Source organism: Lissotriton vulgaris, chromosome 9, assembly GCF_964263255.1.
Source record: "Lissotriton vulgaris chromosome 9, aLisVul1.2, whole genome shotgun sequence".
NCBI lineage: Eukaryota > Metazoa > Chordata > Amphibia > Caudata > Salamandridae > Lissotriton > Lissotriton vulgaris.
The window spans coordinates 53,396,160-53,421,858 of NC_141697.1; the positions used below are offsets into that span (position 1 = coordinate 53,396,160).

General features: G+C 56.2%; 1 protein-coding gene across 1 annotated transcript in view; it reads left to right on the forward strand.

Annotated features, from left to right (window-relative positions):
* CDIN1 (CDAN1 interacting nuclease 1) overlaps positions 1-25,699 on the forward strand; it is a 786,301-nt gene that overhangs the window by 263,065 nt on the left and 497,537 nt on the right. The window contains exon 4 of the mRNA XM_086936566.1: positions 15,388-15,448. Coding sequence (XP_086792692.1) covers positions 15,388-15,448 — 61 coding nt within the window. The remainder of the gene's footprint in view (positions 1-15,387; positions 15,449-25,699) is intronic.

The following is a 25,699-nucleotide window of genomic DNA, read 5'->3' on the forward strand; positions in this document are numbered from 1 at the left end:
ACATGCACCGCACGCAGCGCTACTGCCCTGAGATGGGACATGCACTGCAGGCAGCGCTACAGCTCCTCGGCGGGGCATGCACTGCAGGTAGCTCTACATCTCCTCGATGGGGCATGCACCCCAGGCAGCACTACAGCTCCTTGACGGGGCATGCACTGCAGGCAGCTCTACAGCTCCTTGACTGGGCATGCACTGCAGGCAGCTCTACAGCTCCTCGATGGGGCATGCCCTGCAGGCAGCACTACTGCCCTGAGATGGGACATGCACTGCAGGCAGCTCAAAGGCTCCTCGATGGGACATGCACTGCAGGCAGCTCCACAGCTGCTCCTCGATGGGGCATGCACCCCAGGCAGCTCTACAGCTCCTCGATGGGGCATGCACCCCAGGCAGCTCCACAGCTCCTCGATGGGGCATGCACTGCAGGCAGCTCTAAGGCTCCTCGATGGGGCATGCACTGCAGGCAGCTCTACAGCTCCTAGACGGGGCAAGCACTGCAGGCAGCTCTAAGGCTCCTCGATGAGGCATGCACTGCAGGCAGCGCTACAGCTCCTCGATGGGGCATGCACTGCAGGCAGCTCTACAGCTCCTCGATGGGGCATACACTGCAGGCGGCTCTACCGCTCCTCGGCGGGGCATGCACTGCAGGCAGCGCTACAGCTCCTCGATGGGGCATGCACTGCAGGCAGCTCTAAGGCTCCTCGATGGGGCATGCACTGCAGGCAGCTCTACAGCTCCTCGATGGGGCATGCACTGAAGGCAGCTCTACAGCTCCTCGATGGGGCATGCACCCCAGGCAGCTCCATAGCTCCTCGATGGGGCATGCACTGCAGGCAGCTCCACAGCTCCGCGATGGGGCATGTACTGCACGCAGCACTACAGCTCCTCGATGGGGCATGCACTGCAGGCAGCTCTACAGCTCCTCGATGGGGCATGCACTGCAGGCAGCGCTACAGCTCCTCGATGGGGCATGCACTGCAGGCAGCTCTACAGCTCCTCGATGGGGCATGCACTGCAGGCAGCTCCACAGCTCCTCGATGGGGCATGCACTGCAGGCAGCGCTACAGCTCCTCGATGGGGCATGCACTGCAGGCAGCTCCACAGCTCCTCGATGGGGCATGCACTGCAGGCAGCTCTACAGCTCCTCGATGGGGCATGCACTGCAGGCAGCTCTACAGCTCCTCGATGGGGCATGCACTGCAGGCAGCTCTAAGGCTCCTCGATGGGGCATGCACTGCAGGCAGCTCCACAGCTCCTCGATGGGGCATGCATTGCAGTCAGCTCTAAGGCTCCTCGATGGGGCATGCACTGCAGGCAGCTCTACAGCTCCTCGACGGGGCATGCACTGCAGGCAGCTCTAAGGCTCCTCGATGGAGCATGCACTGCAGGCAGCTCTACAGCTCCTCGACGGGGCATGCACTGCAGGCAGCGCTACAGCTCCTCGATGGGGCATGCACACCGGACAGCACTACTGCCCTGAGACGGGGCATGCACTGCAGGCAGCTCTAAGGCTCCTCGATGGGGCATGCACACTGCAGGCAGCTCCACAGCTCCTCGATGGGGCATGCACACTGCAGGCAGCTCCACAGCTCCTCGATGGGGCATGCACTGCAGGCAGCGCTACAGCTCCTCAATGGGACATGCACTGCACGCAGCGCTACTGCCCTGAGATGGGACATGCACTGCAGGCAGCGCTACAGCTCCTCAATGGGACATGCACTGCACGCAGCACTGCTGCCCTGAGATGAGACCTGCACTGCAGGCAGCTCAAAGGCTCCTCGATGGGACGTGCACTGCAGGCAGCTCCACAGCTGCTCCTCGATGGGGCATGCACCCCAGGCAGCTCTACAGCTCCTCGATGGGGCATGCACCCCATGCAGCTACACAGCTCCTCGATGGGGCATGCACTGCAGGCAGCTCCACACCTCCTCGATGGGGCATGTACTGCACACAGCGCTACAGCTCCTCGATGGGGCATGCACTGCAGGCAGCTCTACAGCTCCTCGAAGGGGCATGCACTGCAGGCAGCGCTACAGCTCCTCGATGGGGCATGCACTGCAGGCAGCTCTACAGCTCCTCGATGAGGCATGCACTGCAGGCAGCTCCACAGCTCCTCAATGGGGCATGCACTGCAGGCAGCGCTACAGCTCCTCGATGGGGCATGCACTGCAGGCAGCTCCACAGCTCCTCAATGGGGCATGCACTGCAGGCAGCTCTACAGCTCCTCAATGGGGCATGCACTGCAGGCAGCTCCACAGCTCCTTGATGGGGCATGTACTGCACGCAGTGCTACAGCTCCTCGATGGGGCATGCACTGCACACAGCGCAAAGGCTCCTCGATGGGACATGAACTGCAGGCAGCTCCACAGCTGCTCCTCGATGGGGCATGCACCCCAGGCAGCGCTACAGCTCCTCGATGGGGCATGCACTGCAGGCAGCTCCACAGCTCCTTGATGGGGCATGCACTGCAGGCAGCTCTACAGCTCCTCGATGGGGCATGCACTGCAGGCAGCTCTAAGGCTCCTCGACGGGGCATGCACTGCAGGCAGCTCCACAGCTCCTCGATGGGGCATGCACTGCAGGCAGCTCTAAGGCTCCTTGATGGGGCATGCACTGCAGGCAACTCTACAGCTCCTCGACGGGGCATGCACAGCAGGCAGCGCTACAGCTACTCGATGGGGCATGCACACCGGACAGCACTACTGCCCTGAGACGGGGCATGCACTGCAGGCAGCTCTAAGGTTCCTCGATGGGGCATGCACACTGCAGGCAGCTCCACAGCTCCTCGATGGGGCATGCACTGCAGGCAGCGCTACAGCTCCTCAATGGGACATGCACTGCACGCAGCGCTACTGCCCTGAGATGGGACATGCACTGCAGGCAGCTCCACAGCTCCTCGATGGGGCATATACTGCACGCAGCGCTACAGCGCCTCGATGGGGCATGCACTGCAGGCAGCTCTACAGCTCCTCGATGGGGCATACACTGCAGGCAGCTCTACAGCTCCTCAGCGGGGCATGCACTTCAGGCCGCGCTACAGCTCCTCGATGGGGCATGCATTGCAGGCAGCTCTAAGGCTCCTCGATGGGGCATGCACTGCAGGCAGCTCTACAGCTCCTCGATGGGGCATGCACTGCAGGCAGCTCCACAGCTCCTCGATGGGGCATGTACTGCACGCAGCGCTACAGCTCCTCGATGGGGCATGCACTGCAGGCAGCTCTACAGCTACTCGATGGGGCATGCACTGCAGGCAGCGCTACAGCTCCTCGATGGGGCATGCACTGCAGGCAGCTCCACAGCTCCTCGATGGGGCATGCACTGCAGGCAGCTCCACAGCTCCTCGATGGGGCATGCACTACAGACAGCTCTAAGGCTCCTCGATGGGGCATGCACTGCAGGCAGCTCTAAGGCTCCTCGATGGGGCATGCACTGCAGGCAGCTCTACAGCTCCTCGACGGGGCATGCACTGCAGGGAGCTCTAAGGCTCCTCGATGGGGCATGCACTGCAGGCAGCTCTACAGCTCCTCGATGGGGCATGCACTGCAGGCATCGCTACAGCTCCTCGATGGGGCATGCACACCGGACAGCACTACTGCCCTGAGACGGGGCATGCACTGCAGGCAGCTCTAAGGCTCCTCGATGGGGCATACACACTGCAGGCAGCTCCACAGCTCCTCGATGGGGCATGCACACTGCAGGCAGCTCCACAGCTCCTCGATGGGGCATGCACTGCAGGCAGTGCTACAGCTCCTCAATGGGACATGCACCGCACGCAGCGCTACTGCCCTGAGATGGGACATGCACTGCAGGCAGCGCTACAGCTCCTCGATGGGGCATGCACTGCAGGCAGCTCCACAGCTCCTCGATGGGGCATGCACTGCAGGCAGCTCTACAGCTCCTCGATGGGGCATGCACTGCAGGCAGCTCTACAGCTCCTCGATGGGGCATGCACTGCAGGCAGCTCTAAGGCTCCTCGATGGGGCATGTACTGCAGGCAGCTCCACAGCTCCTCGATGGGGCATGCACTACAGACAGCTCTAAGGCTCCTCGATGGGGCATGCACTGCAGGCAGCTCTAAGGCTCCTCGATGGGGCATGCACTGCAGGCAGCTCTACAGCTCCTCGACGGGGCATGCACTGCAGGCAGCTCTAAGGCTCCTCGATGGGGCATTCACTGCAGGCAGCTCTACAGCTCCTCGATGGGGCATGCACTGCAGGCATCGCTACAGCTCCTCGATGGGGCATGCACACCGGACAGCACTACTGCCCTGAGACGGGGCATGCACTGCAGGCAGCTCTAAGGCTCCTCGATGGGGCATAATCACTGCAGGCAGCTGCACAGCTCCTCGATGGGGCATGCACACTGCAGGCAGCTCCACAGCTCCTCGATGGGGCATGCACTGCAGGCAGCGCTACAGCTCCTCAATGGGACATGCACCGCACGCAGCGCTACTGCCCTGAGATGGGACATGCACTGCAGGCAGCGCTACAGCTCCTCGGCGGGGCATGCACTGCAGGTAGCTCTACAGCTCCTCGATGGGGCATGCACCCCAGGCAGGACTACAGCTCCTTGACGGGGCATGCACTGCAGGCAGCTCTACAGCTCCTTGACGGGGCATGCACTGCAGGCAGCTCTACAGCTCCTCGATGGGGCATGCACTGCAGGCAGCACTACTGCCCTGAGATGGGACATGCACTGCAGGCAGCTCAAAGGCTCCTCAATGGGACATGCACTGCAGGCAGCTCCACAGCTGCTCCTCGATGGGGCATGCACCCCAGGCAGCTCTACAGCTCCTCGATGGGGCATGCACCCCAGGCAGCTCCACAGCTCCTCGATGGGGCATGCACTGCAGTCAGCTCCACAGCTCCTCGATGGGGCATGTACTGCACGCAGCGCTACAGCTCCTCAATGGGGCATGCACTGCAGGCAGCTCTACAGCTCCTCGATGGGGCATGCACTGCGGGCAGCGCTACAGCTCCTCGATGGGGCATGCAGTGCAGGCAGCTCTACAGCTCCTCGATGGGGCATACACTGCAGGCGGCTCTACCGCTCCTCGGCGGGGCATGCACTGCAGGCAGCGCTACAGCTCCTCGATGGGGCATGCACTGCAGGCAGCTCTAAGGCTCCTCGATGGGGCATGAACTGCAGGCAGCTCTACAGCTCCTCGATGGGGCATGCACTGAAGGCAGCTCTACAGCTCCTCGATGGGGCATGCACCCCAGGCAGCTCCATAGCTCCTCGATGGGGCATGCACTGCAGGCAGCTCCACAGCTCCGCGATGGGGCATGTACTGCACGCAGCACTACAGCTCCTCGATGGGGCATGCACTGCAGGCAGCTCTACAGCTCCTCGATGGGGCATGCACTGCAGGCAGCTCTACAGCTCCTCGATGGGGCATGCACTGCAGGCAGCTCCACAGCTCCTCGATGGGGCATGCACTGCAGGCAGCGCTACAGCTCCTCGATGGGGCATGCACACCGGACAGCACTACTGCCCTGAGACGGGGCATGCATGCAGGCAGCTCTAAGGCTCCTCGATGGGGCATGCACACTGCAGGCAGCTCCACAGCTCCTCGATGGGGCATGCACACTGCAGGCAGCTCCACAGCTCCTCGATGGGGCATGCACTGCAGGCAGCGCTACAGCTCCTCAATGGGACATGCACTGCACGCAGCGCTACTGCCCTGAGATGGGATATGCTCTGCAGGCAGCGCTACAGCTCCTCGGCGCGGCATGCACTGCAGGTAGCTCTACAGCTCCTCGATGGGGCATGCACCCCAGGCAGCACTACAGCTCCTTGATGGGGCATGCACGGCAGGCAGCTCTACAGCTCCTCGATGGGGCATGCACTGCAGGCAGCACTGCTGCCCTGAGATGAGACATGCACTGCAGGCAGCTCAAAGGCTCCTCGATGGGACATGCACTGCAGGCAGCTCCACAGCTGCTCCTCGATGGGGCATGCACCCCAGGCAGCTCTACAGCTCCTCGATGGGGCATGCACCCCAGGCAGCTACACAGCTCCTCGATGGGGCATGCACTGCAGGCAGCTCCACAGCTCCTCGATGGGGCATGTACTGCACACAGCGCTACAGCTCCTCGATGGGGCATGCACTGCAGGCAGCTCTACAGCTCCTCGATGGGGCATGCACTGCAGGCAGCACTACAGCTCCTCGATGGGGCATGCACTGCAGGCAGCTCTACAGCTCCTCGATGAGTCATGCACTGCAGGCAGCTCCACAGCTCCTCAATGGGGCATGCACTGCTGGCAGCTCTACAGCTCCTCGATGGGGCATGCACTGCAGGCAGCTCTACAGCTCCTCGATGGGGCATGCACTGCCGGCAGCTCCACAGGTCCTCGATGAGGCATGCACTGCAGGCAGCTCTAAGGCTCCTCGAAGGGGCATGCATTGCAGGCAGCTCTACAGCTCCTCGACGGGGCATGCACTGCAGGCAGCTCTAAGGCTCCTCGATGGGGCATGCACTGCAGGCAGCTCTACAGCTCCTCGACGGGGCATGCACTGCAGGCAGCGCTACAGCTCCTCTATGGGGCATGCACACCGGACAGCACTACTGCCCTGAGACAGGGCATGCACTGCAGGCAGCTCTAAGGCTCCTCGATGGGGCATACACACTGCAGGCAGCTCCACAGCTCCTCGATGGGGCATGCACACTACAGGCAGCTCCACAGCTCCTTGATTGGGCATGCACTGCAGGCAGCGCTACAGCTCCTCAATGGGACATGCACTGCACGCAGCGCTACTGCCCTGAGATGGGACATGCACTGCAGGCAGCGCTACAGCTCCTCGACGGGGCATGCACTACAGGTAGCTCTACAGCTCCTCGATGGGGCATGCACCCCAGGCAGCACTACAGCTCCTTGACGGGGCATGCACTGCAGGCAGCTCTACAGCTCCTCGATGGGGCATGCACTGCAGGCAGCACTACTGGCCTGAGATGGGACATGCACTGCAGGCAGCGCTACAGCTCCTCGATGGGGCATGCACACGAGGCAGCTCAAAGGCTCCTCGATGGGGCATGCACTGCAGGCAGCGCTACAGCTCCTCGATGGGGCATGCACTGCAGGCAGCGCTACAGCTCCTCGATGGAGCATGCACTGCAGGCAGTGCTACAGCTCCTCGATGGGGCATGCACTGCAGGCAGCGCTACAGCTCCTCGATGGGGCATGCACTGCAGGCAGCTCTACAGCTCCTCAATGGGGCTTGTACTGCACGCAGCTCTACAGCTCCTCAATGGGGCTTGTACTGCACGCAGCGCTACAGCTCCACGATGGGGCATGCACTGCAGGCAGCTCCACAGCTCCTCGATGGGGCATGTACTGCATGCAGCGCTACAGCTCCACGATGGGGCATGCACTGCAGGCAGCTCCACAGCTCCTCGATGGGGCATGCACTGCAGGCAGCGGTGATGCCCTGAGATGGGGCATGCACTGCAGGCAGCTCTACATCTCCTCGATGGGGCATGCACTGCAGGCAGCTCCACAGCTCCTCGATGGGGCATGCACTGCAGGCAGCGCTACAGCTCCTCGATGGGGCATGCACTGCAGGCAGCTCCACAGCTCCTTGATGGGGCATGCACTGCAGGCAGCTCTACAGGTCCTTGGCGGGGCATGCACTGCAGGCAGCGCTACAGCTCCTCGATGGGGCATGCACTGCAGGCAGCTCTAAGGCTCCTCGATGGGGCATGCATGGCAGGCAGCACTACTGCCCTGAGATGGGGCATGCACTGCAGGCAGCTCTACAGCTCCTCGATGGGGCATGCACTGCAGGCAGCGCTACAGCTCCTCGATGGGGCATGCACTGCACGCAGCGCTACTGCCCTGAGATGGGACATGCACTGCAGGCAGCTCTACAGCTCCTCGATGGGGCATGCACTGCAGGCAGCTCAAAGGCTCCTCGATGGGGCATGCACTGCAGGCAGCTCAAAGGCTCCTCGATGGTGCATGCACACCAGGCAGCTCCACAGCTCCTCGATGGGGCATGCACACCAGGCAGCACTACAGCTCTTCGATTGGATATGCACTGCAGGCAGCTCTACAGCTCCTCGATGGGGCATGTACTGCAGGCAGCTCCACAGCTCCTCGATGGGGCATGCACTGCAGGCAGCTCTACAGCTCCTCGATGGGGCATGCACTGCAGGCAGCACTACAGCTCCTCGATGGGGCATGCACTGCAGGCAGTAATGATGCCCTGAGATGGGACATGCACTGCAGGCAGCACCGCAACTCCTCGATGGGGCATGCACCCCAGGCAGCGCTACTGCCCTGAGATGGGACATGCACTGCAGGCAGCTCTACAGCTCCTCGATGGGGCATGCACTGCAGGCAGCTCTACAGCTCCTCGGCGGGGCATGCACTGCAGGCAGCACTACTGCCCTGAGATGGGCCATGCACTGCAGGCAGCTCTACAGCTCCTCGGTGGGGCATGCACTGCAGGCAGCTCTTAAGCTCCTCGATGGGGCATGCACCCCAGGCAGCACTACTGCCCTGAGATGGGCCATGCACTGCAGGCAGCACTACTGCCCTGAGATGGGGCATGCACTGCAGGCAGCACTACAGCTCCTCGATGGAGCATGCACTGCACGCAGCGCTACAGCTCCTCTATGGGCATGCACTGCAGGTAGCTCTACAGCTCCTCGATGGGGCATGCACTGCAGGCAGCACTACAGCTCCTCAATGGGACATGCACTGCAGGCAGCTCTACAGCTCCTCGATGGGGCATGCACTGCAGGCAGCGCTACAGCTCCTCGATGGGGCATGCTCTGCAGGCAGCGCTACAGCTCCTCGATGGGGCATGCACTGCAGTCAGCTCTACAGCTCCTCGATGGGGCATGCACTGCGCGCAGCGCTACAGCTCCTCGATGGGACATGCACTGCAGGCAGCGCTACAGCTCCTCGATGGGGCATGCACTGCAGGCAGCTCTAAGGCTCCTCGATGGGGCATGCATGGCAGGCAGCACTACTGCCCTGAGATGGGGCATGCACTGCAGGCAGCTCTACAGCTCCTCGATGGGGCATGCACTGCAGGCAGCGCTACAGCTCCTCGATGGGGCATGCACTGCACGCAGCGCTACTGCCCTGAGATGGGACATGCACTGCAGGCAGCTCTACAGCTCCTCGATGGGGCATGCACTGCAGGCAGCTCAAAGGCTCCTCGATGGGGCATGCACTGCAGGCAGCTCAAAGGCTCCTCGATAGTGCATGCACACCAGGCAGCTCCACAGCTCCTCGATGGGGCATGCACACCAGGCAGCACTACAGCTCTTCGATTGGATATGCACTGCAGGCAGCTCTACAGCTCCTCGATGGGGCATGTACTGCAGGCAGCTCCACAGCTCCTCGATGGGGCATGCACTGCAGGCAGCTCTACAGCTCCTCGATGGGGCATGCACTGCAGGCAGCACTACAGCTCCTCGATGGGGCATGCACTGCAGGCAGTAATGATGCCCTGAGATGGGACATGCACTGCAGGCAGCACCGCAACTCCTCGATGGGGCATGCACCCCAGGCAGCTCTACTGCCCTGAGATGGGACATGCACTGCAGGCAGCTCTACAGCTCCTCGATGGGGCATGCACTGCAGGCAGCTCTACAGCTCCTCGGCGGGGCATGCACTGCAGGCAGCACTACTGCCCTGAGATGGGCCATGCACTGCAGGCAGCTCTACAGCTCCTCGGTGGGGCATGCACTGCAGGCAGCTCTTAAGCTCCTCGATGGGGCATGCACCCCAGGCAGCACTACTGCCCTGAGATGGGCCATGCACTGCAGGCAGCACTACTGCCCTGAGATGGGGCATGCACTGCAGGCAGAACTACAGCTCCTCGATGGAGCATGCACTGCACGCAGCGCTACAGCTCCTCTATGGGCATGCACTGCAGGTAGCTCTACAGCTCCTCGATGGGGCATGCACTGCAGGCAGCACTACAGCTCCTCAATGGGACATGCACTGCAGGCAGCTCTACAGCTCCTCGATGGGGCATGCACTGCAGGCAGCGCTACAGCTCCTCGATGGGGCATGCTCTGCAGGCAGCGCTACAGCTCCTCGATGGGGCATGCACTGCAGTCAGCTCTACAGCTCCTCGATGGGGCATGCACTGCGCGCAGCGCTACAGCTCCTCGATGGGACATGCACTGCAGGCAGCTCTACAGCTCCTCGATGGGGCATGCACTGCAGGCAGCGCTACAGCTCCTCGATTGGACATGCACTGCAGGCAGTGCTACCTCCTGGAGATGGGGAATGCACCTTATCCAACACTACAGCTCCTAGAAAAGGCATGCACACCAGGCAGCGCTACTACCTTGGGATGGAACGTGCACCTTATCCAACACTGCAGCCTCTAGTAGGGGCAGCACTAAAGCCGCCAGATTGGGCATGCACACTAGACAACACAAGAACCCCATACATGCCAGGCAACACTAAAGCTCTAAGCTGGGCCATGCACATTAGGCGGCACTGCAGCCCAAGGCGGAGCATGCACAGCAGGAGGCACTGCAGGCCCAAGGAGGAGCATGCACTACAGGGAGCACTGCAGCCCCAAGGAGGCGCATGCACTGCAGGGGGCACTGCAGCCCCAAGGAGGAGCATGCACTGGAGGTAGCACTGCAGCCCCAAGGAGGAGCATGCACTGCAGGGATCACTGCAGCCCCAAGGAGGAGCATGCACTGCAGGCGGCACTGCAGCCCAAGGCGGAGCATGCACTGCAGGTGGCGCTGCAGCCCCATGGAGGAGTATGCACTGCAGGCAGCACTGCAGCCCCAAGGAGGAGCCTGCACTGCAGGGGCACTGCAGCCCCAAGGAGGAATATGCACTGCAGGCAGCACTGCAGGCAGCACTGCAGCCCCAAGGAGGAGAATGCACTGCAAGGGGCACTGCAGCCTCATGGAGGAGCATGCACAGCAGGCGGCACTGCAGCCTCAAGGAGGAGCATGCACAGCAGGCGGCGCTGCAGCCACAAGGAGGAGCATGCACAGCAGGCAGCACTGCAGCGCCAAGGAGGAGCGTGCACTGCAGGCGGCACTGCAGCCCCAAGAGCAGCATGCACAGCAGGCGGCACTGCAGCCCCAAGGAGGAGCGTGCACTGCAGCTTCACGGAGGAGCGTGCACTGTAGGTGGCACTGCAGCCCCAAGGAATAGCATGCACTTCAGGCAGCACTGCCGGCCCAAGGAGTAGCATGCACTGCAGGCTGCACTGCAGGCCGAAGAAGGAGCATGCACTGCAGGGGCAATTCAGCCCCAAGGAGGAGCATGCACTGCAGGGGGCACTGCAGCCTCAAGGAGGAGCATGCACTGCAGGGGGCACTGCAACCTCAAGGAGGAGCATGCACTGCAGCCTCAAGGAGGAGCGTGCACTGCAGCTTCAAGGAGGAGCATGCACTGCAGGTGGCACTGCAGCTCCAAGGAGTAGCATGCACTGCAGGCAGCACTGCCGGCCCAAGGAGTAGCATGCACTGCAGGCAGCACTGCAGGCAGCACTGCAGGCCCAAGGAGGAGCATGCACTGCAGGGGGCACTGCAGCCCCAAGGAGAAGCGTGCACAGCAGGCAGCACTGCAGCGCCAAGGAGGGGCGTGCACTGGAGGCGGCACTGCAGCCCCAAGGAGGAGCGTGCACTGCAGCTTCACGGAGGAGCGTGCACTGCAGGTGGCACTGCAGCCCCAAGGAATAGCATGCACTGCAGGCAGCACTGCCGGCCCAAGGAGTAGCATGCACTGCAGGCTGCACTGCAGGCCGAAGAAGGAGCATGCACTGCAGGGGCAATTCAGCCCCAAGGAGGAGCATGCACTGCAGGGGGCACTGCAGCCTCAAGGAGGAGCATGCACTGCAGGGGGCACTGCAGCCTCAAGGAGGAGCATGCACTGCAGCCTCAAGGAGGAGCGTGCACTGCAGCTTCAAGGAGGAGCATGCACTGCAGGTGGCACTGCAGCTCCAAGGAGTAGCATGCACTGCAGGCAGCACTGCCGGCCCAAGGAGTAGCATGCACTGCAGGCAGCACTGCAGGCAGCACTGCAGGCCCAAGGGGGAGCATGCACTGCAGGGGGCACTGCAGCCCCAAGGAGAAGCGTGCACTGCAGGCGGCACTGCAGCCCCAAGATCAGCATGCACAGCAGGCGGCGCTTCAGCCCCAAGGAGGGGCGTGCACTGGAGGCGGCACTGCAGCCCCAAGGAGGAGCGTGCACTGCAGCTTCAAGGAGGAGCGTGCACTGCAGGTGGCGCTTCAGCCCCAAGGAGGAGCATGCACTGCAGGCAGCACTGCAGGCCCAAGGAGGAGCATGAACTGCAGTTGCAATGCAGCCCCAAGGAGGAGCATGCACTGCAAGGGGCACTGCAGCCCAAAGGAGGAGCGTGCACTGCAGGGGGCACTGCAGCCCCAAGGAGGAGCATGCACTGCAGGCGGCACTGCAGCCCCAAGGAGGAGCATGCACTGCAGGGGGCACTGCATCCTCAAGGAGGAGCATGCACTGCAGGGGCAATGCAGCCCCAAGGAGAAGCATGTGCTGAAGGGGGCACTGCAGCCTCAAGGAGGAGAATGCACTGCAGGCAGCACTGCAGCCCTAAGGAGGAGCCTGCACTGCAGGGGGCACTGCAGCCCCAAGGAGGGGCATGCACTGCAGGGGCAATGCAGCCCCAAGGAGGAGCGTGCACTGCAGGCGGCAATTGAGTCCAAAGGAGGAGCGTGCACTGCAGGTGGCTCTGCAGCCCCAATGGGCAGTGTGCACTGCAGGGGCACTGCAGCCCCAATGAGGAGCATGCACAGCAGGCGGCACTGCAGCCCCAAGGAGGAGCGTACACTGCAGCCCAAAGGAGGAGCGTGCACTGCAGGGGCACTGCAGGCCCAATGAGGCGCATGCACAGCAGGCGGCACTGCAGCCCCAAGGAGGAGCGTGCACTGCAGCCCAAAAGAGGAGCATACACTGCAGGCAGTGATGAGACCTGCACAGCAGGCAGAACTACAGGACTGAAATGCAGCATGCACAGCAGGTGGCACTGCAGCCCCGAGGAAGAAAATACATAGCAGGCAGCTCTCTGGCCCCTGATGAGACCTGCACGAGCAGGCAGAACTGCAGGACTGAAATGCAGCATTCACAGCAGGCACACTACAGCCTCGACGAGGAGTATGCACAGAAGGCAGTTCACCAGTGAAACTAGGCGGCCCTTATTACATTCCACGCTATGCCAAAGCATGGCACCCAAACCTGCTCTTGATCTAGGCGTCTCTTTGATGTATCCTGGGGTCACCGTTGACTGCTTGCGCCGGATTATGTGATTGTGTGTGGTTTGTGGTGGGTCATCAGTGGATACTTGTTTACTAAAGTTAGTGATGGATTTTGTGCACGTAAAATGAATTTTATCCTGATAAAGGTATGTGTAGTGTGTTAAGTGTATGGATGGGTCAGATGATGGTCTTGTTGAGCTGGGTGGTCAGCTCTCCCTCTTCTGGCCAGCACAGACTCTCTCTAGACAGGCATGGTCTTGGTGACCAGCTGTCCCTCTCCTGGCCAGCCCAGACTCTATTCTAGATAGGCATGGTCTTGGTGAGCTGGGAGGTCAATAGGCCATCTCCTGGCCAGCCCAGACTCTTCTCTAGACGGGCGTCGCCTGTGCTTGTGGAGGCTGACGTGTTTAAGGTAAAATGACTTGCTCTTGAATGTATGCTGGTGTAGTGCTGGAAAATACTGTTGTGTTGGCGCTTTTCCAGCGATGCAGCTTTTTTGTCTTGTAATGTGTATGAGGTTGGCAGGGTTCTGTTTGAGAAAAGCAAATTCTAGGTGTAGTTAGGAAGATGATGGTTAGTGGTACTGATGTGCAGCGAGTGGTGGTGGGTGTAAGATGAATGCCAGTTATGGCTGATCTGAAGTGTGCTTGGGTGACTGTATGGCTTAAGTTGGGGCTGTATAGTGCTTGCATCATGGCAATAGAACTGTTCATTAAACCTGAGCCGCATTGGAGGCATGTGGGTGTTGTGCCAAGGAAGCTGTTTAGATAGGTTGACCTGAGGAAGAAAAGCAGGCAAGGCAAACAGGACAGATTGCATAGGCATCCTTTGATAGTTCATAATGTGGCACAGCAAACTGTATAAGGCAGCGCGGGCTTTGGCGGTGTAGCCTCTGATGTGGTCCATTGAAGGGTTAAGTGAAGGATAACAGGCTGGAGCCGTTCTAGTGGTTTGGTACAAACATCTGTGATTCACCTCCCCTGTTACCTGTATCCTCTACTGAAGATGCTCAGTTTCAGCTCTTTTCAAGCAGCGTTTTTTGGAGTTTGTTGTTTGCTTCATGGTGCTAGTGCAGAGAGTGGATACATTGAGATGGACGCGCTGTTGGGGGCAGATTTTCGTTCAATACAGGGCTTTGCTGTTTTGCAAATCACATGATTGTGCCATATAGTATGGAATGTGTATTGTTGGCGTGGGATCTATATAAATGTTTATTTTTGATATGTGGGTTCTGAAAGTTCTCCTTGACTGTGGTCTTGCCGACTGATGTCATTCTATTATATAAAATGAGTACCATTGAGTTGGGTAACAAGAAACATCTGTTGTTCAGCGCCAAGACGCCCCTGGGTAAATGTGCGCATTACAAATACATATGTACGTTATGTTCGACTCTGCATATTCGTTCAATTTCGGATGCATGTGACCACCTCTGGGCTGGGTGTTTAGTCATTTTCTAGTAGAAAAGCACACAGAGAGGGGAGCAGCCTTACACATGTAGACACCTAGAGCCCCTGTAAGTCATTCAGTTGGGATCAAACATTAAAAATATTGTGTAAGTAAATGGAAAAGTACGCCATTTGGCTAGGAAGATTAAGACACCTGCGTAACCTCGTTGGATTCAGTGACCGCTATGCTGCCCATTCAGTCACCTAAGAAGGTAATAAAATGCCTGCTGCATGCATATTTGTTGTTTTTGACAATGTTGTTGTTGTGGTTAAGCCCTTGCAGTGATGACATGTCTTAATTAAGCCAATACGGATATAGTAGGTGCTTTAATAAGTACAACGAAGCGTATGGAGTCTTAGATCAATGCTACCAAGAGTTTCACCCCCTGAAATGCACCGAAAGGTGCATCACCTGAGAGTTCTTGCCACCATTCCTCACCTTTCCTTTGTGGGCCCAGCTAAGCATTTCAATTGACCACGCCTTTGTCTCAGGAGCAACAGTTCTAGCACGCTAGGATGGCAGTCAGGGCGGACATGTTGATGTGGTTGTAGTTAGGTAAACCGTCTCCACAGAAAGAGTCGCTGAAGCCCTCCCCAGGCGGGGTCAGCTCGCGCGGCCTCAGCTGCCTCAGGAGGGCAGCAGCTCCTAGGAGACGTGCGCATGTCTGCACAAGCCTTTTCCCGCCACTTCTGCTCTCACGTGCTTTTGTCTTCCCCAGGTACCTGAGCGGCGTGAGGAGGGACGCGGCTGCCCCGGTCCTGCTGGAGCTGGCCTACGAGGTAATGCGTCTTTTCATCTTCCTGCACCGTAGTCCTGAGGGGCGCATCCAGCGCAGCTTTACTTAGAAATGTAATTAACCTAAAAAATGGTTTCAAAGAACATTAGGCATCCCGAATTGTTCCCTGGCCTGTTAGTGCTTCTATTAATTGGACAAAGTCTTCCTGTTATTAATAAATCAGTTCTTGTAATTAGCTTTTTTTTTTTTTTTCTTTCTACAAGGGGAATGTGCTTGAAATACTGCTGAGTTTGAGATCTGCTAGAGCCTCGTGGTTAAAGTGTGTTTGGAAGGGTAAATAATGAAGGGTGGGATAGGGGAGGCCGGCGGGCACTGCGGGTAGGGAGCAGTCACCTTGTGGTTGTAGGTTTGAATCGGACTCTACTTCATTGGGTCGTTCATAGGACTGCTTGGCATAGGCACGATGTGCCACCCTGAGTACCATTTCTAGGTTATTCTTTTTGCTGTATTTATTTAGGATTATTTTTGAGACTGTTGCTTTGCAGCCGTGGGTGGACGGGGGAGTAGGTTAATCCAGTCTACCACCATATATAACAAGACTTCGAAAGGGAAGATGTGCCTTTTTAAACGTGGGCATTAGGTGTGTCTTTGGCAACTGGACGCGCAGAACAGGTGGGTTTTCAACACTCTGCAGAGCCGCAGGGCCTCCTCTTCCAATCCAAAGTGTGGGAAAAGAGAAGTGCAGAGGATGGTGCCTTGGATTTCGAAGGACCTCTCCCACCCAAAGCGATGGTGCTCAGACGGATACATGGTCAGAAAATTCAAGGTGTGAGGGCCTTAGCTTTTTGGTAGACTTATTGCTGGAAAATCTTGAAATGATGACTGTTGCCCTTCCATGTAGAACTCTATGGGTCGTGCACAGTGCTTTGAACTTCAGTCTTTTCTGTGTCTCCAGCCAGAGCAGAACCTTCAGTACGAGGTTGGAATGATCAAAACAGCACGGCTTGAAGACCGTCTTTTCTGTCCGATTTGGATTCGGAGTTCACAAATCGTTTTTCATTGAAAGTCCTGTGTAGGCCGAGTTTCATTTGGTTTCATCACTTTGGCCTGGGTGACCCTGTGCGGAAGGGCTTCAAGGGTGGGATGCTTCAGAGTAAACCTAGGTGAAAGAAGACATTCTTTGAAATCAATGAACTGGGGGATCTAAAGACAGCTCAGAGGTACATAGAACTCCAAAACACACATGTTCTGGGCTGGGGCGAGGGTGGCCATGGATGCAAACAGTGGCAAAGGGATGTGGTTGCACCAGGAGATCAAGGAACAGTGCATGTGTCTTGGGTGCATTCAAGCAGAGCTTGCTTCTTCCACCCATGCTTGTATCCTCTCCAGTTAGGTAGTGATTTCCTGCCTGTTTCCTAGCTCCTGTCTAGTTTGAGGGGATGTCTGTGGTCGATGTGGCATCCAGTATTGAGTGGTGGGACCATTTGGGAGGTGGGATGATTTGGGAGGTGGGGCTGTGCATGTTTTGAACCCACTCAGTAGTATTGTAGCCCAGATTGCTACCCTCTCAGTATAGTTTGTTGAGTCTTGTCTCTGACTTTTCAGTTTGCCGGTGTCAGCCAGAGAAAAAGGCGCTTGCATGAGCTCTTTAGACCATGGTTCATCTGCTGCTGCTTCTGTTGTAGTTATTTTATGCTACAGTTGCATTACTTGTTCAGTCCAGTGTTATCACAGGATGTTTGCTGTGTGAAAGTAAAGCTGATCCTCTTTAGATTATTTCTGTTTCCTGAAAGAGAGGCCGAAACGTGTCTGCTTAATTCTGCAAGAAAAGGTCTGGAGAATTCTGTTATTCTCAGAAAGGTTGCTAAGCCACACTCCTGGGTGGAGATAGTCCCCACACAAGCTAGTTCCAACACCAACCACTGCATCCCCACAGGCTAGAGATGCCTTCTTGAACCTTTCCTCTGTAAGCAGAAGCAAAATAGAAATTTCTTTGTATTCTAGTATAAAAAGCTGTGTATTATGATCGAGAAAGTCAAGATCACAAAAGACATTTAAAACATCCTTTGGAGGAGGAATGTCCACTTAAAGATGACCTGCCATTCAGTGCGAGGACTGCACTGATCCTAGGTTACTACTTGCCCCAATCCATGCACCCCTGGAGGCAACCACAGAGGAGTCACCGGCAGGAACCACCAGCACAGCGAAAAGGATCCTGGCCCGCCTGGACCAGCGCTGGGGAGGGAGGAATGTAACTGATAGATCCTTTAATTCTCAAATTGTTGTAATCAAAACCAGACAGAGCAAACCGGCCTGCAACCAGGGTGTCCTCCGCACACCAAACTTTCCTCCTTCTCTTGAAACTAGACAGAGGCACCAAAAGCCAAAACAGTTTTCATAAAACAGATCAGCTAAAAACTATCTTCACAAAACACACAGTTTCTCTGATATCCTTCTCCATGAATGAGCTTGGCGGATGCAGTTTGAGTTTTATATTGCAGTAGTTGGACCCAAAGGTTTCAGAGCAGTGTGCATGTTATGAGATAACAACATCGGGGGATTCATAAGAGTCCTAGTTAAACAATACATCATTAAGTGGTTATAAAGTCACAAGGACGCATTGAGGAATGACATCCGGGACAGAATAGGAAATCGAAAGAGTCATCAGAGGAGACTTCGGGTGTCAGGTCTTTGGTGGTTCCGGAGACCTTGGAGTCTTCCTGCTTTGAGCAGGTCCGCTGTTCACACGAGGCCTTGGAGTCTTCCTGCTTTGAGCAGGTCCGCTGTTCACGCGAGGCCTTGGAGTCTTCTTGCTTCAAGCAGGTCCACTGTTCACAGGGGGCCTTACAGTCTTCCTGCTTCGAGCAGGTCCGCTGTTCACGCGAGGCCTTGGAGTCTTCTTGCTTCGAGCAGGTCCGCTGTTCACGGGAGGCTTTGGAGTCTTCTTGCTTCGAGCAGGTCCACTGTTCACGAGAGGCTTTGGAGTCTTCTTGCTTCGAGCAGGTCCGCTGTTCACGGGAGGCCTTAGAGTCTTCCTGCTTCGAGCAGGTCCGCTGTTCACGCGAAGCCTTGGAGTCTTCTTGCTTCGAGCAGGTCCGCTGTTCACGCGAGGCCTTGGAGTCTTCTTGCTTTGAGCAGGTCCGCTGTTCACGCGAGGCCTTGGAGTCTTCTTGCTTCGAGCAGGTCTGCTGTTCACGCGAGGCCTTGGAGTCTTCTTGCTTCGAGCAGGTCTGCTGTTCACGCGAGGCCTTGGAGTCTTCTTGCTTCGAGCAGGTCCGCTGTTCACGGGAGGCTTTGGAGTCTTCTTGCTTCGAGCAGGTCCACTGTTCACGAGAGGCTTTGGAGTCTTCTTGCTTCGAGCAGGTCCGCTGTTCACGGGAGGCCTTAGAGTCTTCCTGCTTCGAGCAGGTCCGCTGTTCATGCGAGGCTTTGGAGTCTTCTTGCTTCAACAGGTCCGCTGTTCATGCTTTGGAGTTTTCTTGCTTAGAGCAGGTCCGCTGTTCATGTGAGGCTTTGGAGTCTTCTTGCTTCGAGCAGGTCCGCTGTTCATGCGAGGCTTTGGAGTCTTCTTGCTTCAACAGGTCCGCTGTTCATGCTTTGGAGTTTTCTTGCTTCGAGCAGGTCCGCTGTTCACGCGAGGCCTTGGAGTCTTCTTGCTTCGATCAGGTCTGCTGTTCACGCGAGGCCTTGGAGTCTTCTTGCTTCGAGCAGGTCTGCTGTTCACGCGAGGCCTTGGAGTCTTCTTGCTTCGAGCAGGTCTGCTGTTAACGCGAGGCCTTGGAGTCTTCCTGCTTCGAGCAGGTCCGCTGTTCATGCGAGGCTTTGGAGTCTTCTTGCTTCGAGCAGGTCCACTGTTCACGGGAGGCTTTAGAGTCTTCCTGCTTCGAGCAGGTCCGCTGTTCATGCGAGGCTTTGGAGTCTTCTTGCTTCAACAGGTCCGCTGTTCATGCTTTGGAGTTTTCTTGCTTTGAGCAGGTCCGCTGTTCACGCGAGGCCTTGGAGTCTTCTTGCTTCGAGCAGGTCTGCTGTTCACGCGAGGCCTTGGAGTCTTCTTGCTTCGAGCAGGTCTGCTGTTCACGCGAGGCCTTGGAGTCTTCTTGCTTCGAGCAGGTCCGCTGTTCACGGGAGGCTTTGGAGTCTTCTTGCTTCGAGCAGGTCCACTGTTCACGAGAGGCTTTGGAGTCTTCTTGCTTCGAGCAGGTCCGCTGTTCACGGGAGGCCTTAGAGTCTTCCTGCTTCGAGCAGGTCTGCTGTTCATGCGAGGCTTTGGAGTCTTCTTGCTTCAACAGGTCCGCTGTTCATGCTTTGGAGTTTTCTTGCTTAGAGCAGGTCCGCTGTTCATGTGAGGCTTTGGAGTCTTCTTGCTTCGAGCAGGTCCGCTGTTCATGCGAGGCTTTGGAGTCTTCTTGCTTCAACAGGTCCGCTGTTCATGCTTTGGAGTTTTCTTGCTTCGAGCAGGTCCGCTGTTCACGCGAGGCCTTGGAGTCTTCTTGCTTCGATCAGGTCTGCTGTTCACGCGAGGCCTTGGAGTCTTCTTGCTTCGAGCAGGTCTGCTGTTCACGCGAGGCCTTGGAGTCTTCTTGCTTCGAGCAGGTCTGCTGTTAACGCGAGGCCTTGGAGTCTTCCTGCTTCGAGCAGGTCCGCTGTTCATGCGAGGCCTTAGAGTCTTCTTGCTTCGAGCAGGTCTGCTGTTCACGCGAGGCCTTGGAGTCTTCCTGCTTCGAGCAGGTCCACTGTTCACGCGAGGCCTTAGAGTCTTCTTGCTTCGAGCAGGTCTGCTGTTCACGCGAGGCCTTGGAGTCTTCCTGCTTCGAGCAGGTCCGCTGTTCATGCGAGGCCTTGTAGTCTTCTTGCTTCGAGCAGGTCCACTGTTCACGCGAGGCCTTAGAGTCTTCTTGCTTCGAGCAGGTCTGCTGTTCACGCGAGGCCTTGGAGTCTTCCTGCTTCGAGCAGGTCCGCTGTTCATGCGAGGCTTTGGAGGCTTCTTGCTTCGATCAGGTCCACTGTTCACGGGAGGCCTTGGTCTTTATTGACTCTCGGGTACTGGAGGCATCATCTGAAGGACAAGTTGACTTTGGCGCACTGTCAGTTGTATTTGGTACTTTGTGTTGATTAGAAGTGTCAGAGTTTGACAAATACTGTAAACAGGACCATACAGAACAACACAAGACAGCGGCTTATAACCTTAAAAGCACTCCTAGGAGACAGAGGTTCGCAATAGTCGACAGCCGATCTCAATAGAGGGGTAGGGTTTCTTTGAACACATATTTTGGTTTTTGAAATGCTTTAATTCATTGCTCTGTGTTTTATAACAATAAAGTTGATTTTCGATGTTGCTGGAATGGATGGTAATTGACTTGATATTTTTGAGAGCAGATGCTTTGAGGCTATGAAGAGAAATCCATATATTCCTCCGCTCTTTAGATTTCGCTCTTTTAAAATCATATCGCAGAGTTAACAGAAAGGGAAGTGGAAACAAAGCCAGGAAAACAAGTGGATTCTCGCTGACAGCGCCCAACAGCGGGGGCTCCAAGAGCGCATTATATTAAAATTCATACCTTGAGTGGGCACCGATGAGACCCCCTCCCGCCCGGTCTCCTGCCAAAGAGGGGAGGAGTCAGGCTGCTGTCATCAAGATCAGGCAGCATATGTGGAACCCCCTGTGAGACAGACCCCGTGTTAGCAAGCGGGGGGCTTCCACAAGCCGAGAGCTCCCCAGGACCCCTCTGGGGACACCAGCTACCAGAAGTCTGCCAACATCATCCATCATTTAGCATCAAACACCTGGCGAGGGGGCAACCTGGACAATATTTCTGCCCACCCCTCGCGCATCCCCCGGTTGGAATTATCCTCCTCTCCCCACAACTGTTCTCATGTCAGAAGGAATCTCCCAGCATGTCATGAGACGTCGGCGCTTGGATGGCTCTGCCGAGTGCTGGCATTTAAAGTGTTCAAATGTCGGATGCTGTCATGGAATGCGCTTATCCACTGTTTCCAGTCCTGCTTTGGAATAATCCAAGATTCGTCTGTTTCACCAGATGTTACATCTGTGCTGCTGAATCTGTGATAGAGACAGTTCCATACTATGGAACTGCTGCTGCTGCTCCATTAGGCTTCTAGCCCACATTGGACCAGAGGTTGTTTGTAAAAAAGACCTCCCTGGGTAGGGGGGTTCTTCTCTGGCTGTCTCCACACATGAGCCTGCTTCCTCTTATTCCATTCTGAGAGCATGCCTGAGCTCACCGGCTTCTAGAGGGGAGAGGCGTGGCGCCGTGGCCAGGGTGACTGACGCTGGACGCTGGGGATCACGGATCGATCCCCGGCTCCGGTGGCAGGGGTCTGCCCAGCACCATGCGACTCTGGGCAATAGCTCGCTTAATCTTCCCAACGGCCTCCAGCGCCGAGATACCCCTTCAGGGGTGATTCTTGTGCTATACAAGTACTGGATTTACATTTTTTACATTTTACTAGAGGAGTGGTATGCGGAGTCGGCTCAGCGAGATGAGTTGCTTGAAGCACACCCACCTGGTGCTTGGATCTTCTTGGTGGCAGAGAACAAAGAGTGAGCATGTAAATTGAATCTTCAGTAGGTGGGTGCTAATGGTTTGGCTCCTCAGTTGTCCACCCTAAAGGTCTACCATAAATGTGGGCGTCTCCATGAAGCCCCTGCCGCATCGTATTCTGAACCGAGACTTGGCCTGACTACAGCCTACTGTGAGATTCAGCTTACAGGTGACCTGGCTGCTGCTCCTTGGGTCCAAGAGAGAGGCCATTCCCATGGGCTCTATCAATCTGTCGAAGAACTATTTATTTTCCTCCCTTCTGGGGGCAAACTCCTCAACCAAGAGACAAGGGTGAAACATCTTGCGTTCAGCACAGACAAGAGTATGTGTCTTGTGCACCCATGTAGTAAAATGTTGGAAAATGTGCTTTTTCTACTGTCAACCTTTATTTATTTATGTGTGAGTTTTCTTTTAACATTCCCCCTTTCTCTAAAACCTTAAGCCAGATTGCTCTCCTATTATGAATTTCAGGGGTAAGCCTAAGAGTAAGTCATACGTACTCCTAAACGAGACTTCGTGAATCAGGCCCCTGGTTTTTGGATACACTGGGTCACATTTCAGACATGCACTGTCCCCCAGACCAAAGAGACACGGATCACCCGGTCTATTCCAGTGCTCCCCGTCCTGGATTTCCTCTTCCACCCCGCCTCCCCCCTCAACACACACACACACACAGGCACACGCATACACCTGGATATAGAAATCCTGGGGTGGTACTTATTTCAAACAGTGGTGTTGCACTATCTTAAGCCAAAAAAATATTATCAAAGTCACGACAAACTATTTATTAGTAATATTGTGGCCTTTTCCTCATGTCTCCTTTTCTTATCTGACACCGATTCCCTCTTCAGCAGAATCTGTGCCTTCTGGGACCCCATTGCACACATTCTGTTTCACCAACTCTTACCCAGACCTTGGTTGGCTGCCACAACTAGGTGTGGTCAAGAAGCCTTTCATAACTCCAGTTTGATTTGGTTTTGCGTATACGCCTGTGGCAGGTTGGGTGACGATGGATTCCTGGCCCTTCTGCTCAGACCTTGGTCCCGCTCTTTCCATTCTCACCTGCAGCAGTGCCTTGTCTTTTCATGTTGCTGAGAGAACCCGCAGCCATGGTAGTGCCCACCATCTCGAAGTTGTGGCCAGACTTGGCATCTCTGCTTCGGCCTTTAACCCGAGTTCTCTACAGTGTTGGTGCCCAGCCCAGTGACATGGAAGTCTTAGTAATACGAGTCTTTCTCGTCCGCTCCTGTACGCAGACTGAGCGACCAGGGTCCTAGTGCCCTTTGTATCAGAGAGTTGTGGCCCCAGGAGGCCAAGTCCAGTTTTAGTTAAGTTATCCCATTGTCTTGCCTTTCTCCAGAATCTTTGGGTTTGCAGCAAAGGGTGTCTCCTGGGCCTGTAAGCTCACACTTGGCTCACACAAGTGAGCCGCGTCTCGGTTGCGCTCAGAAGCTTCCACTGAGTCCAGGGAAGCACACCACCACATTCACAGTTGGTGCAGTACTCCCTTACGCAGCTAGGGAGGCGCTCTCTCCTGCCTGGCTATCTCTGGTTTTGCTTGCTTACGTTGCGGCTGCGGTTATCACTGGACCGTGTCCAAGATGCATCTCATCTGTAAGTGTGGTGGAGGGTCTCGCACCTACCCCAATCTTTTGCCCTCGCTTTAACCTGCCAGTCCTCCCATCGACTTAAGAAATACTTTTAAATACACCTCTCCTTTGTCAGGGCCACTTCAGCTCACAGAGCTCCTAACTCTGCTTGAGGCTGCCCTCACAATACCGCCCAGAAGCAGTTTGCCCCGCAGAGTGTGCTGTACAAACTTTCATAATCCAGAAGACACCTGGCCTTGCGGAGCCCACTACTGATGTGTGAAGACATGATCAAAGGGCCAATGTAGCTCCTCACTCTGAGGCCTTCCTCAAAACATGCGAGTGGCATACATGGTGCTGCCTGTCAGAGTATTTTCAGTCGTATAGTGCAGATGTAAATTTAACTTATGTGTGGAAATGATTAATCGATCACTCACCCCCAATGCCCTGTTAATGCTTTCTCTGGGGCCTCCAGGCTGAAAAAGCCAAAATTGGAAAGTGTAATGCCACAGACTGAAGCCCCTGTTACCCTCTGCTTTGCTGGGTGGCTCGTCTGTGGGTGGGCTGGTCACCGTCTGGCAGCTCAAAGGGACATTGTGAAGAGCTGGGTTTAATGCCAGCCTGTTTAACGCGGACCTGGAGCTACAAACGGAAAGAACATGCTCACTCTCTGCGCAGAACGTTATGGATCACAAGCGTGCTTCTGCTCTCACCCACCCCTTGGAAGGAAATACAGGTGGCCACATTGTCATGGCGACACACTATGCTGAGAAGTAAAAAAGAAGAACCCTTAAGCCTCCGAGGTGTCTGTGCGTCTGCCACCGCGACCCAAACGATCTCGCACTCATTTCATGGCACCACCAAAGCGGTCTCGCCCACCTGTCGGTGGGAGATACGGGTTGTCCTTTTATATGACTGCGGCAAAGTGCTCTCACAGGCCCATCAGAGGTTAATTGGGATTTCTTGTGGATACTTCTAACTGCATATCCCTCACCTTGTGAATATTTGCCAGGCATCAGCCTGGATCTGGAAACTTCAGAGCAGTACTCCTGCGTGCCAGCAGGTGACGTCGTGTGGCTCTGCAGTGACGTTGCTCTGCTTTGGTAGTAATGAGTGGTGCTGCATATAAGGGCCCCCAGGTGCCAGCTCCTTTTTTCGCTCCTTCAGACGTGGCTCGGAATCACTCCTTAGTCTTATCAAGGCTTTTCTCTTCACAAAATGATTTATTTTTTCCAGTGAGCAAGGGACGATATTACAGGGTTCAAACCATGCAGGGACGGTCGCAAACAGATATCTGTGAAAGACCCTCACAAGGTCTGTCCGTGGTGCCTGGGATCGGAATATGACCCCAGGACCCGCGACCGCTGTGTCCTGAAGAATCCAAAGGCAGCGTGAAGCTTTGCAAAGCTTTGCGTTGCTAAACACTGGAAGACTCCACACCCTGACCGTTCAAAAGGAAGGTCCCATTCTCGCCCCCAAAGTCTTTGCTGATGCAGATCTTCATTGGGGTTGAAGTCTGTGGGTAATTCCAAAAGGAAACCTAAGTAAGCCAAGCAGGAATTGTCTCCTTCCTGCCATTCTGGAGTTCCAGCGAAGGGCGCAAGAGTCCCACCATGCTACTTGGACACGTCAGAACTAACGTCCGAGCTGATTCCAAGCTTGGTCCGGATGCACCCTGAATTTCTGGGTCTGTCTGTGACCGTACAGCAAGTGGAGGTCTTTGAAGAGGCAATTTTTGGCACTTTACCTGTTCTCTCTGGTGCGCCTTTGGTCCCAAAGAATCCGCAGGCTGACTTCAGTTCCGGCGCCACCCTCTGCGCCAGTTTACTTCACATTAATACCCCTGACACCGGAGAAGGATTAACTATCTTTTGTGCTCTCTGACTCCAAGCAGAATCTACCCCACCCTCGACCGAGGCCACGCCCTGATACCTAGCCAGCCTGCAACCCCTCAGATGTTGATACATTGTACGTACCACACCTTAGACCTCGGACATTACACAAAAAATCTAAATGCATTTACAAATAAGGGAAGTCATTATATATTTTTGGTAATATGTTGCGCTAAAGTATTTAATTATACATATTTTCATCTACCTATTACCACTTTATTAACCCGTTTAGCGCGGCCGTTATTTCGGC